This window comes from Argentina silus, assembly GCF_951799395.1.
Source record: "Argentina silus genome assembly, chromosome: 16".
Classification (NCBI taxonomy): Eukaryota; Metazoa; Chordata; class Actinopteri; order Argentiniformes; family Argentinidae; genus Argentina; species Argentina silus.
The window spans coordinates 18,014,969-18,027,877 of NC_139670.1; the positions used below are offsets into that span (position 1 = coordinate 18,014,969).

At 45.6% G+C, this 12,909-nt stretch overlaps 2 protein-coding genes across 8 annotated transcripts in view; one reads left to right on the forward strand and one right to left on the reverse strand.

Annotated features, from left to right (window-relative positions):
• The first annotated feature begins 2,599 nt into the window (after window positions 1-2,599).
• nrbf2b (nuclear receptor binding factor 2b) lies at window positions 2,600-8,960 on the forward strand. The gene is made up of 4 exons (XM_083687054.1): window positions 2,600-2,788; window positions 3,452-3,536; window positions 5,652-5,692; window positions 6,366-8,960. Exons 1-4 carry the CDS (start codon window positions 2,759-2,761, stop codon window positions 7,053-7,055), a joined length of 846 nt encoding a protein of 281 aa, XP_083543180.1. The 5' UTR covers window positions 2,600-2,758; the 3' UTR covers window positions 7,056-8,960.
• Window positions 8,961-10,624: 1,664 nt separating this feature from the next.
• The window catches only part of jmjd1cb (jumonji domain containing 1Cb), a 95,064-nt gene continuing 92,779 nt past the window's right edge, over window positions 10,625-12,909 (reverse strand). For all 7 annotated transcript variants that reach the window (XM_083687694.1, XM_083687691.1, XM_083687693.1 and 4 more), the window contains exons 26-27: window positions 12,855-12,909; window positions 10,625-11,704 (exon numbers count right to left, since the gene is read on the reverse strand). The exon at window positions 12,855-12,909 is cut by the window's right edge and continues 77 nt beyond it. In XM_083687694.1, the coding sequence (XP_083543820.1) occupies window positions 11,609-11,704; window positions 12,855-12,909 (151 nt within the window). In that variant the 3' untranslated portion in view covers window positions 10,625-11,608. The remainder of the gene's footprint in view (window positions 11,705-12,854) is intronic.

Below are 12,909 nucleotides of genomic sequence, written 5' to 3' on the forward strand. Positions count from 1 at the left end.
GTGTTGTGTTAACTTCACTATATCTATTCTCCGGTGATAAATTCACCCAATACCAAAAAATAGACTACCATTCTTCTAAAGAAAAGTTCTGACATTGAATTTGTGTGGAGGTTATGTTAAGTTTGGTTACCTTTGCCCTGCAAGTTCACGCCCGTCATTAGTATCTGTCCACCAATCCGCTAAGGACACGACTAAAGAGCCTTCACTGTCACAACAACCTTCTGCTTCTTCACTTTGACTTTTATCTCATTTATGTATACTGTATATGTCCATATCTCCCAACAATTCCATGACTCAGAACAAAGTAGATCAAAATGAGTTATTTCAGTTCAAAAGTAGTAACATTTAACTGACTGATTTGGGAATCTAACTATTCTCTGTATAGTTTAAATCTGAATACAAAATGACGACCACACTATTTTGCCTGTAGATGTGACGTTGCGGATTTCCGAGCCCAGCGGTGCCAGTGAATCCATCCTCGCCAGAGGAAGGGTCTGAGAGTGGGTGGGACACCTGACAGGCCTGGATAGACCCTAGCTGTCTGATACCTTAACATGTGTAGTTGGAAGAAAGACATATTTGTTAAGCACATTAGCTCCCGGAGGGGGGCCCCATTGTGTCACGGGGGGGGCTGTCTTCAAAGCTCCCCGCATTTCCCCCTTTCTCTCTTTCAACAGAGTGTTGGTGTGTGGGAGGCTATGTGGGCCTCCCCATACACACAGGGCCAAAGCCTACAGGAACCTGCTTCTGCACCGCAAGTGAAAGTGCCCAGCCTAAGCAGAATCCACAAGAAGGGGAAATGAAGGAAAGAGAGGGGAACAAAGGAGTGGGATGAAGAGGGCCAGGCCCTGGCAGAGTGTGGGCAGTGTGGGATGCAGAGACGTGGCCTCCTAAGGAGCGGGAGCCCTGAGAGCAGAGCTGGCTCATCACTACTTTTCAGCCAGCCTTCATGCCAGGTAAAAAGATGTGTCACAGGCCTCCCTCCTACTCCAAAATACCACTGTATTTGACCGTCCTCACAAGGCTTGACAGCTCGGGCCACACGTCCTGTATGTCTGTCAGCTGGGGATAAAGGAAGCCTCTGACATCCCAGGATGTGTGTGTGTGTGTGTGTGTGTGTGTGTGTGTGTGTGGGTGGGGGGGCAGCCTCGGGATATACCGCAGTTTTACACACTCAGTGATTTTCACCCACCATGATATCAAACACCACAGCTCGACAACAAAAGGATCTATAGGATCTTTATCCTTCACATCCTGACTGGCAAATACAGCATCTGGACCTTTGAAAAAAGTGCACAAGACTGGAGTCATATGGGTCACTGAACTAGATTTAGTCACTTTCATTGCTGTATTTTCACAGTGATTTTATTGACATGCAGTGCTGGCACTCTGTACTGTATTGAGTTTGATGTCCATTGAGGAGAGGGACAAGAGAAGTCCTTTGGTCCAGAAGGCCCTGCAGACCACAGCACCTCTACACTGAGAACAATGACTCCACTATTGCCAAGCCTCCCTGTACAGTCGCTAGCTAGCGAGCTAGCTCCATGAACGGACAGCATCGTTTCTTTTCAATGAGTTATGACTCAATTCACATTTGTCTGTTGTTTCGAAGGACACCCACTGAGTTCCACTAGGGTCTATCCGCTCAAGTTCATTGTATGGGGAACAGTGAGGGCCTTGCAAAGCGCTCAACACATTGGAATATTCATGCCTATGGTCTCTGGAGAACAAGGCAAGCCTCACAGTCTTCACTTACAGCCAGGGTGCCATCTTGTTTAATCCGCTTCTTCAGTTGTGTACCAGACATGGGTGGGGTCAGTGCACTGGGGTCAGTGTAGTAAGTGAATGGTAAATAGGCTAGTATGACATCCAGGCAACTTCAGCGACCCATTGGTTAACGTTGTACAGCGCTGCAAGCCGGAGAAGATATATACAGTGTATCTCGCAGATATTCAAATGGAATCTTTCTAATATTAAGTTTAGAGCAGGTATTGCGTGAGGAAATTGAGTTGACATTCATCCTGTCAATTGCATTAAAAAAAAAGACGTCTTTTGCAGAAACCAGTTGGACTTCAGTTCCTGGAATTCAAATGAAACCAAAACCAAGCAGTATTTTGGTGGCTGGCAACATAACAAAGCAGAAGTCAAATCAATTGTGCTACAGTAACCTTTTCTTATTTTTCAAACAACCCGTCCTGCTTTATCTCTGTTGTAGGCTGTCAACCCCATTGGTATCAACGTCTACTGTACTGGTGTGAGTCACTGGTGCCCCCTAGTGGTGTCATGTGGCAGATTCTCGACTGGGTTTTCATGTCACAAGAAAACTTTCCGAGATTTTAATTCATCTTGATTCATGAAATGCCTCCCTGACTAAACGAATTACAATTTGAACAACATAACCAGTCCTTGAACATAGCTATTTCATCATTATTATTCCAATGACTATTCTTCACTTTGTGAGAACATTATTTATAACGTCTCTGTTTATATGATATAATATATAATATTTATGCAGGCTCAATATTTTCAACGGTAAGAGCTGAACCCGGAAGTTAAGTCATGCGACGTCATTGCGTCATTGGCAGTCGTTAAGTCGCAGCGTAGCTAGCTCGCTAGCCTGGATCTGGACCCGTATTATCATTTAAACAAGTCCGGCAGAACCAGAAATTCTGGTCCCGGAATCCACAGTGGCGCCGATGACCGTATGTGAGGGACTTCAAGGACTTTCATGTAGTTTTTACTCTTGAAGAATAGCCAGATGGAGGTAGTGGACAGTCCCCTCAACCTCGTAAGTTTCTGTTTATGTTGCAATATCTGGCTAGCTAGCTAGAACTGCTAACTTTGCATGTCAGTTAGCTTGCAGCCATCTAACAGCTAACCCCCCTTCCCTTCCCTACGTAGCTAGCTAACTTGATCTTGTCCTCGAAACAAAAGCTGACGTCTGCCTGACATGACACGTATCTATGGCATACACTAACGTTAGCTAAGAGGAATCTGCCACCGCACAAGCTGTGCTGAAGCAACCCAGCTAGAATGATAGCATGCAGCTATACCGATATCTCCTTAGCGGTTAGCTAAGCAAGTTAGCCAGCTAGATCTGCTACAACATTTGCCAGTTATCTCCATATCTGGTTGGGACAGCTCACCTAGCTAGTGAACACGTTGCATTGCCGTTGTATTCCGACGTTTTGGTCTTTTTTTTTTGTGAGTTATGTGGTGTGCATACAAATGACCTATGCATGTGTGCCAAGTAATGGAAATAGAGACACCATCATATAAATGTCAAAGCAATGTGCCATATACTTAAGAGCCTCTCCCGTTTCAGCTCCTCTCTTTTCTCTGGTGGGTTAGACGGATGGGTTAGAGAGGTTGATATTGGTTATTTGTTTATGGAATGACAGCTATCTATCTCAGCGCCTTTCTTCTCCTCTCTTCTCTTCTCTTCTCTCAGGCCCATCAGCAGTGCAGGAAGGCAGATCGCTTGCTGGCAGCTGGTAAATATGAAGAAGCGATCTCCTGTCACGGGAAAGCTGCAGGTGGGTTGGGAGTGTACTGTGTCCCCTGTTTGACAGTACTTGTGAATCATCTAATGCTATTTTCACGGCGGTTCTCTCTGTAGTTCCTTCTCTCTGTGGTTCATCAACATCATCAGCCCATTAGATTGAATGTTGTGTCATGAGCTGTATGTTGTACCTCTCTGTATGCGTTAGAAATGCATACTTCCTCCCTTTCTACCTGGAAATAAGCACTGATCTCACAGAATTGGATTGTTCAAAGAAAGCATCCCCACTGTATGTGGGGTCCTAGGCTTTCCTATGTTGGGTGCCGAGGGGATTCACTCCTCCGGGATAAAGGTGTCCTATGGGCGGTCTTAATGTTACCCGATTCCCTAATTGCTACACTTCATTGTGAACCTAAAGTCCTCTCCTTCCGTACTACCCAGAAATAATTTTCAAATCTCAACATACACAATTTGCCATTTAAGATGAATACCTCCTCTACAATATATCCCCGCATGCTCCTTGCAGCTCAGTTCCCAAACACCCTGTACCGCCCATAAAGGGTGGAGGCAGTTAGTTTAGAGATTGGGGTGGATTATGTGCACTGCTCACCTGCTAGATTAATTGCCTCCATCCTTTGTGCATGGAAATGGAGGGGCCAGCCAAGGGGGGGCCTCGGACCCCACATATGTACAGTTGTGAGGCCCTCTCTGGCTACCTACTGCATGGCTTATACCAATCATTCCATGAATGGTGAAAGGAGGATGTACAGATGGATTTGAAGAGTATACGAAACAGGCCCATAGAGTTGTTAACAGAGGTTTGCCATTTTGCCCCCAGCCAAAGCTGTCCTGCTGGGGTGATTTAGCTAAGATGTTTTGTTCTCTGTCTCATGTTGCAATTGGGCACGAGGCTCCATTTTTGAAACGTCTCTCCGCAGGTCAGACTAAAACACAAAGGCAATTTATGTGAGATTATTATCTGTGATTGGTCCCATTTCCTTTGGTTGCCACAGAGGAGTAATAAGGATGCAGCTGAGCTTTCTCACCATGTGTGCCATTGACTTCAGGCCTAGGGGATTTGAGGGCAAGAGAAATATGCCTCCTGCGAACACAATTAGTGCTAGAAAACCAGACAGTATCAGGCCTAGCGAACAACCCGTATGTCAGACAGCCAGCACAGAAATAACACATACTGACTTGTTATTGTCAAGTGTTGTCTGTTCTTCTTGTCATACTGAGAAACACAGACGAGCCAAAACAAGAAAGAGCTTTAAGTAGTGCCAGCCCAGTTACTCAAATGTCATTCAGCACAACAGTTAATTACTGCTACGTGACAAGATGGGGAAATAATGAAGCCCTTTGATAGGATATTGTGGTTTTACACTAATATATTTAGTGCCATTTAGCTGACGCTTTTATCCAAAGCGACTTACATTGCAGTGAGTGCATACATTTTTCAGTATATATGGTCCCAGCAGGAATCAAACCCACGACCTAAGCGTTGTTAGCACAATGCTCTACCAACTGAGCCACAGAGGACCACTACTGACATGAAATATTACAGCATACTTATGAGAATGGATTATTTACTGGAAAGATCCTTGTCTGTCTATTTGTAAACGGCAGAAACAACCTTCCTCCAGCCCTAAGTGGTTCAGTTGGCCAGTGAGTTCTCACTGAAAATGTTGTTGGGTCAATGTATTAAGGTGATGAGTGTTATGTTGGAGTGTTCAAGCAGTTTGGCATGAACTTGGTGATCTGTTGCTCAATATAGTTGTTGCACAATACTGTGTGTGTGGCTGAACAATGATAAAGAAACTATGCTGGATGCTGTCTGTCATTCTTTAAGGGACACGTCATCGATTTTTGACCTCCAAATTGTTGTCCAGGTCACCTGACATGTGGGCATGTGAAAACAGCTTTCAAATGCGTTCTCTAGGTCAAAAGCTAGGTATCGCTAGTTTGAGGATTTTACCCTGAGTGACATATTTGGGGGTTGAAAACTACATGTTGTTGAGTTTGGGTGACAACCGGTGACATTTTTCTATAATTGAATCAGTTACATTTAATTGTAATTAAATTGTCCTAATCTCTGTCTGTCTGTCTGTCTCTCTCTCTCCACACATCCCTTTTCATCCGTGTCATGCAGACCTCCTGAGGGAAGCCATGAAGCTTACAGAGTGTGAACAGGTGAGAGACGGGGGGAGGGGGGGGTGGGGGTCATGGGCTGTTGTGAAAGCGCAGTGTGGGGAGGACAGTGGAATGTCAGATGGTTTGGACCCAGGCCATGAACTCCTGTTGGTCAATATTTACCACACAGACCGGGAAGCTTAGCGCGATGAAAACCGTTAAGAGCTTCACTCTTTAAAAACGGACAAAGGTCGGCACAAGCTAATAATATGTCCCACTATTATTAGCGACTATCAGCATCTTAGCTTGAAGAATGTTTCATGAATGACTTGCTGTGTGAGCTTGACATATTATGCAGCAGCTATCCAAAGATGAACCATGGGTAGGTTCCATGGACTTCCATGGAGATAAACAAATGTTGTTTTTGTTATTATTGCAATAGCTGCTGAGAACTAATGTGGAAGGTTTACTTTTGAGTTGAATGCTGTAGTATGTTGTTAGTAAATTAGTTTTTATATCTGAGCCATGTGTTTTGTCTGAGTAGTGTGGTTTAAATTAGTGTTGTGTCTGTGTGGTGTAAAGTGACTGTTGTGTCTTACCCGACCCTAACCCTCACCCGACCCTGACCTGACCCTAACCCTCACCTGATCTTTTCCCTCTGTTGTGTAAAGTAAATATTGTAATGTTAGTGTTTAGTCTGAAGACAGTGTGTGTGTTTATGTGTATTCCCCAGGCCCGCCTGTCCATGGAGCTTCAGAGGGACAGCCACGTCAAGCAGCAGCGGCTGATCGAGGAGAGGTGGAAGCGGGCCAGGCGAGAGGGGAAGCCCAGGGTCCTCCAGAGCCAGCCCTCCACGGATCAAACCCCCGCCCTCCAACCCCAACCAGGCCTCCCCCACAGCACCACCAACCCTCCGGACCCCTCCACCCAGGACCCGGAGAGGGAGTACGACACCTGGCTCTACCTGCTGAAGAACAAGGGCGCCCCGCCCCCCTGCGCCGGCAGCAAGGCCCACAAGGACGACAAGACGCGTCTGGAGGAGCAGCAGACCACCATCGTCGACCTGCGCCGCCTGGTGGACCATCTAATGGGCGACAACGAGCGCCTGACGCACGACAACCAGCGCCTGACCCAGGACAACAAGCGCCTGAGCGCCGAGAACACCCGGCTGAGGCGCGACGCGGCCGACGACACGTCCGACACAGACTTCGTGGAGCGGTCTGAGCTGTGGGTGCTGCCGCCCAAGCAGCCGGGCGGAGGGGTGGGCGGAGAGGAGAGGAAAGCCAAGGAGATCTCCATCCCCCAGCTGCCTCCGCTGGAAATGCCCACCCAGGACATCCCTCTGGAGGACCTGCCCCCCCTGGAGCTGCCCGAGGACATCCAGAACGAACTGCAGGAGCTCATGGACAGGGACAAGCTGTGACACCAGGCACACTGACACACACTCCCCACACTCACTAAAGGGAGGCTCTCTGACAGGCTCAGGCCCAGCCAACCAGAGAGGGGGGGGGGGGGGGGGGGTACACTACAAACTGGACTGGACTGGAGGGAAGCTGGCATATCTCAATAACAGTGATGGCCTCAGACATGGCCACAAGGGGGCGCCAGTGACACGTTGTCAGTTGTCATGTCTCTCGCAGTCTTCGCTTGTCCTCAGTAACTGACTCCCCTGGTACTGCAAAGATCTCACACACACACGCACATACACACACAAACTCTTTTAGCAAAACTTGTGCCTTTGAAATGTGGTCTTTTGAAGTTGAGTAAACGGGACGGACTATCACTGATCTCCCTTGGTTTTACAACAGGCTTTGGAAGCCCTGACTGATGGACTCAACAGTGGTTCACACACTCTCTGACTCCTGACTGAACTCAATGCAGCCCTCTCATCTTAAAGAACGTGTGCGTGTGTGTGTGTGTGTGTTTGTGTGTGTGTCAGAGACTGACCGTTCCTAGTAGGGGTGATGGTAGCGTCACTACCCTTAGTGAGGGGGGGCAAGCACAGACATTGCAGTGAAAGCTTTTCTCATACATACGAGGGAAAACGAACACTGTGATCTGCATCCATAGTGTGTTGTATTGTGTGTGTGTGGGGGTTCTTGTCTTGTACCCCCCACCCCACCCCACCCCAATATGTCTTCTCGTCCACTCGTTTTCTCCAACAACCTGTGAGGGTGCTTGAGAGTAAGAGTTTTTAATATGTTTTCATTTTCAAGTTGAACAGTGTATTTTGTCCTCAAGCCCTGCAATGCAATGTCTGTTTCTTCGGCATTTTCTAGTTTTCTTTGTTGTAAAGCATAGAGAATAGCATTGTTTTTTTATTTGCCTTATTGAGAAAGCTCAACTGCCTGACTTGCTAGAGGCCAGCTTAGATAGATCGCCGGTCAGATTTAATTTCTGTGCTCAATAGTTGGTTGAAAGTTTGAGTATGGTCACTAGTGCTACCAAACTTGGCAATAATGACTGCGCTGCCTGTTGAAGTGGTCTCCACGTCCAAAGACGACACTTTGTAGGGATACGTTGTCTGGACGGGACACCATGAGCTAACCACCCCCTCCCCCAGCTAACGGCTGACCTACAGGAGAGGGAGGGGGCATGGAGCAAAGTGGGGGTAGGGTGAAGATGCTTCTAGACACAGGTCTCGGATCTGTAGTTTTGTCCTAATAATTGTGGTTATTTGGGGAGAGTCATCTGATCCTAGACCTGTGCTCGTTGGTCTGTTTCAGCAGCTTTTGAAGCCTTTCTCCTTCTCTTCCTCCACTTTCAGATCTGAGGTACCACATTCTTTGGTTAGTCAATTGTCTCTCTCATTTTAATTTGTACTGTAATCATCACTCAGTTGTTGATTGTGTAAAAACCACACAAATAACATGTTCAGGTAACCTTTTTTTTTTTTTTTTTTGCTTGATTGTTTGAATATGCAGAATAGATATGTCCAAATACATTGATATACAGTGTATAGGTATAGAATCAGGGTGTGTCATTTCTATTCCACACTAACCTGAAGTCATCGACTTGTGCCAGAAACGCCTGACCATACAAGAAGCTTTGTGATGCGATGCAGCCCAGGAGACGTTTGTGCTATGAAGAGGGAACCAAATCCACCATGTTTTTATTTTTTAATTTAATGTAAAGTAATTATCAGTTTACAACAGTAATCAGGGTGCATCAGAATTATTTTTCTTTTGTATTTTTGTGTGATGTAAATCTACAAATGTGCTATCAAATCTCATACAGTCAGTGATGAACATGTAACTTTGTTTTGGTGATGCATGAATGACAGTGCTAGCTGTATGTATATGATTGTTAAGATATTAAAAATGACTATTTTAAATATGTCTAGACATCCTTTAATTGGGTAGGGGGGGGGGGGCTTTTTGTGTAAAGGTTGGGGAGAAAAATGCTCTTGTTCCACAATAATATGGAAATACCCTCAAACAAAAGGTTATTTTCTGTATTTTTGCCACACATCCATCATTTGATCTAAAAATTGCTGGAGCCAATATTTCCATTTTTAACCTTCCAAACACTTTATGGTGGGCACTAATATAGAGCATCTCCAGAAGAGAGTTTACAGTCCCAAGAGTGACATCTAGTGGTTTAATAGAGGTGGTGGTGAGTTCTACTGTATATCAAGTGTGTATCCAATGTATACATCCTCTACTTCTGTTGTCAGAACATAAATAGACCATACAGAGTCAGCCTATGATATACTAGGGACAAATGAGAGACAGCCAAACATCTTAGAGAATACCATAATGAAAGTGCTCCATCTAGTGTTGAATCAACAAAACATTTTTTTATTTTGTTTTATGTTTTAGTTTTTACTCCATCAAGGATTTCACTGCCAATATGGATTGCAAATGATATTTCAATGAACATGAATAGTATAATATCATAATTGAATGAATGGGTTGTCAAACAAACATAGTCCAGTAAGTTACCACTAGGTGTGTCCCATCAGGTGGGCTTTATTGTGTGTGTGTGTTGATTTCAGGCCCACTGGGTGTGTTCAGAGTCGAGGAGCTGCTGAGCTCCCCTGCGGCGAAGCCCGGTTCACAGAGGGTCCAGGTAGTGGAGGAGAGAGGCTCATTAAGCAGCCTGCCAATCCCGGGGACCTTTCACACGTCGCTGGAGTGCCCAGATCAAGCACAGTCACATGACTGGCGGCAGGCGGCACCTTTGATGTTCAGGGGCACGTTAACGATGGGAGAACGCTGACAGGACTGCAGAGGTGCTGGGAGAAAACCTCAGGGCGCGCTGGTGGACTGTTAAGTAGCAGTTCAGACACGGAGAAACAACCATGAAAGCCTCTCTTCTCTCCTCTCCTCTCATCCCAGCTCAGCTGTTCACAGGCCCAATTACTGCAGTGACTGACTGCAGAGATGTGCAGGAATACACCATCACCATCCTAGGAGCTCCTAATATGGGTTCTTGGAGAGATGATGAATAAGAGATAGTCTGGTTCAATCTTATACTGGTCATAATGATCTTTTGGTTTATTTATCCAGGTTTTCATTGTGATCAAATGTCTTTTACAAGAGAAACCTGGTCCAAGACGCCAGCAGGATGTTCGAAAGACCCTTCACCACTTTTCGAAGAAATTCATTTCCAATCAAATGAATGTGACATTATTGTATCACCGGATGAATCAAGGTCCCTTCGCTCCATTCAGGTACGGTGTGCTATCTTAAAGGGAGCACCGCAGACGTGATGCTATCAAGAGAGCGGTCTTGATTGTGATAGAGTTGGGAGGCGGGGGTGGAGAAGGGGGGTGGGAGGGTGGAGAAGGGGGGGATATCTTGAGACTGATGATAAACGACTGGAGAGGAGACAGTCCTGATGAGATCCAGCCCCCTAAACCCTCTCTCAGTAATATGTCAATATTGGTAAGAGGCTTGTTTTCTGCCCCAGACAATGAAAACACCCTTGTCAAGCATAACCTTGAGTGACACATTCTCCTCAGAGCATGAAAAACCACAGCCCACGTCAGACTTTTGATAAATCCATTTTAATGGAAAATGTAAAACCCTTTTGAACTTCAATGTACAAAGCATGTAACACTTGCACTTTAAAATTTGAAATTGAAGCAAGCCATGTTTTAAAAAAATACATCAGTGAATGTATATATGTATATATTTACACGGGAAAGTACATTTTTCATTCTGTTATCCATTTAACTTCAAAAGTTCACCATAGTAAATTTGAACAAAGAAAAAAAAAAAAAGAAGAGAATCTTCTTAAATAAATTACAACTTTTTGTAAATGTCTCCATTTTACAGTGAATACTTCTTAATAAAATGCTGAAGTGTATTATCCATTTAGTCTTTCTTTACATAATACAACTTTACACTGTTTACAATAGTTTGGCAGTTAAAATTTCAAAATATATGGCATGAGGACTGCAATTCAGCAACGATTCCCAAAGTACAGGCAATAGCTGCTGTCTGGGTCCTCTCTCACAGTAACTGTCTCAATGTAGTGAGCCGTATCACAACCGATTTAGCAAACTGTACAAGTCACATTTACATTTGATCTAGAACATCGCAATAGAACTCCTAGAAAATAAATACATCATTTTTCACAGAAACAATATAAAGAAAGAAAAAAAAAACAAGAAACAGACAAAACAAAGAACGGAACGACAAAAAACGGAAACAAATACTCGAGAGAACAGCAGTTGCTGCTGCTTGCAGATTATCTTCAGACTTGACTTTTTTCATTTTCTTATTTTTTTCGTTTTGTTTATTTTTTTTGTTGAAATCACAGTTATCCTGATGCGCTGGGCTGATACTGCTATGGTCAGTAACAAATAAATACCGTCGTTTTTTGTGTGGTTTTTAATATATATATTTTTTCTGCTTGGCACTGGAGGTTGGTGATGCTAAGGTTAGTGTGCATATTTCAGGTCACGTGATGAGAAGGACGCCGCCGTGGTCGTCCCTCTGGTAACGCCCGGGGGGGGGGGACAAAGTGTCATGAGTTCTCCTCCTCCTCCTCCTGCTCCTCCTCGCTGCACCTCTTCAGCGTAGCCACGGCGTTCTTCACGCAGTGGTAAAAGATGTTCTTGACCTATAAGAGAGGACAGGGGAATCGTGATGGATCACACGGACCGGGGGACAGCGGAAAGGCAGCCTTGGCCTAATGAGACGTGGCCTGGTGACGGATAGAGAGAGAGAGAGAGAGACAGAGAGAGACAGAGAGAGAGACAGAGAGAGAGACAGAGAGAGACAGAGACAGAGAGAGACAGAGAGTCCTACGCCGGGATGACACTGAGCTGTTATGGCTCTGGCTACGGGAGGCGTAGTCATCCTAGGTGACCCTCCCCGCCCCCGCCCCCGATGAACAAGAGACGACGCAAAACTGCTGTCGTTTTGCAGACGGGCCGTTTTCAACTGAAACGAGGACGAGAAGAGACACAGGGACAGACAGACCGGGAACATCTCTGACGACATGACAGCGCTCTGTAGCGGTGACTAACGCCTCTAAATATATCTCCTCACATTATCCGGGAGGGAGAAACAAGCTCTTAGCTGATGAGCTTGAGCAGCCCTGCCAAGAAAAATATGGATTCCTCACCTTCTACACGACAGTATGTCTGGCACCACCAAAATAATAACCTTTCTTCATAATCTCACAATAATAAAATAATGTACAGGCAGAGAGAGTATATTCATATTATTATTCATAGTCCATATCCATCTGAGACTGTATCAAAGACATAAGCAACGTCTGACTGATGTAGCTGAAGAGAGAGAGAGAGAGAGATAGAGAAAGAGAGAGTGAGAAAGAGAGAGAGAGTGGGGGAGAGAGAGAGAGAGAGCGGGGGAGAGAGAGAGAGCGGGGGAGAGAGTGGGGGAGAGAAAGAGAAGGGGAGCGGGGAAACAGAGAGAGAGAGCGGGGAGAGACAGAAAGAGCGGGGGAGAGAGAGAGAGGGGGATCAAGAGAAAGAGAGAGAGGGAAAGAGAGAGAGAGAGAGGGGGATCAAGAGAAAGAGAGAGAGGGAAAGAGAGAGAGAAAGAGAGAGAGGGAAAGAGAGAGAGAGAGAGAAAGAGGGGGATCGAGAGAGAGATGGAGTAGATGCTTTCAATCCCTCGTAGTGTGGCGCTTCACAAGACATGAAAGCGGAGCTGGCGAGATGAGAGGCAGAGAGCTGAGAGGCAGAGAGCTCTTCAGAGAGGCTGGGGGAGGCCGGGGGAGGCTGGGGGAGGCCGGGTCATACCTGCAGCTTATCTTCATAGTTGATCTCTTCTTTGGAGGACCTCAGCTCCTGCGTC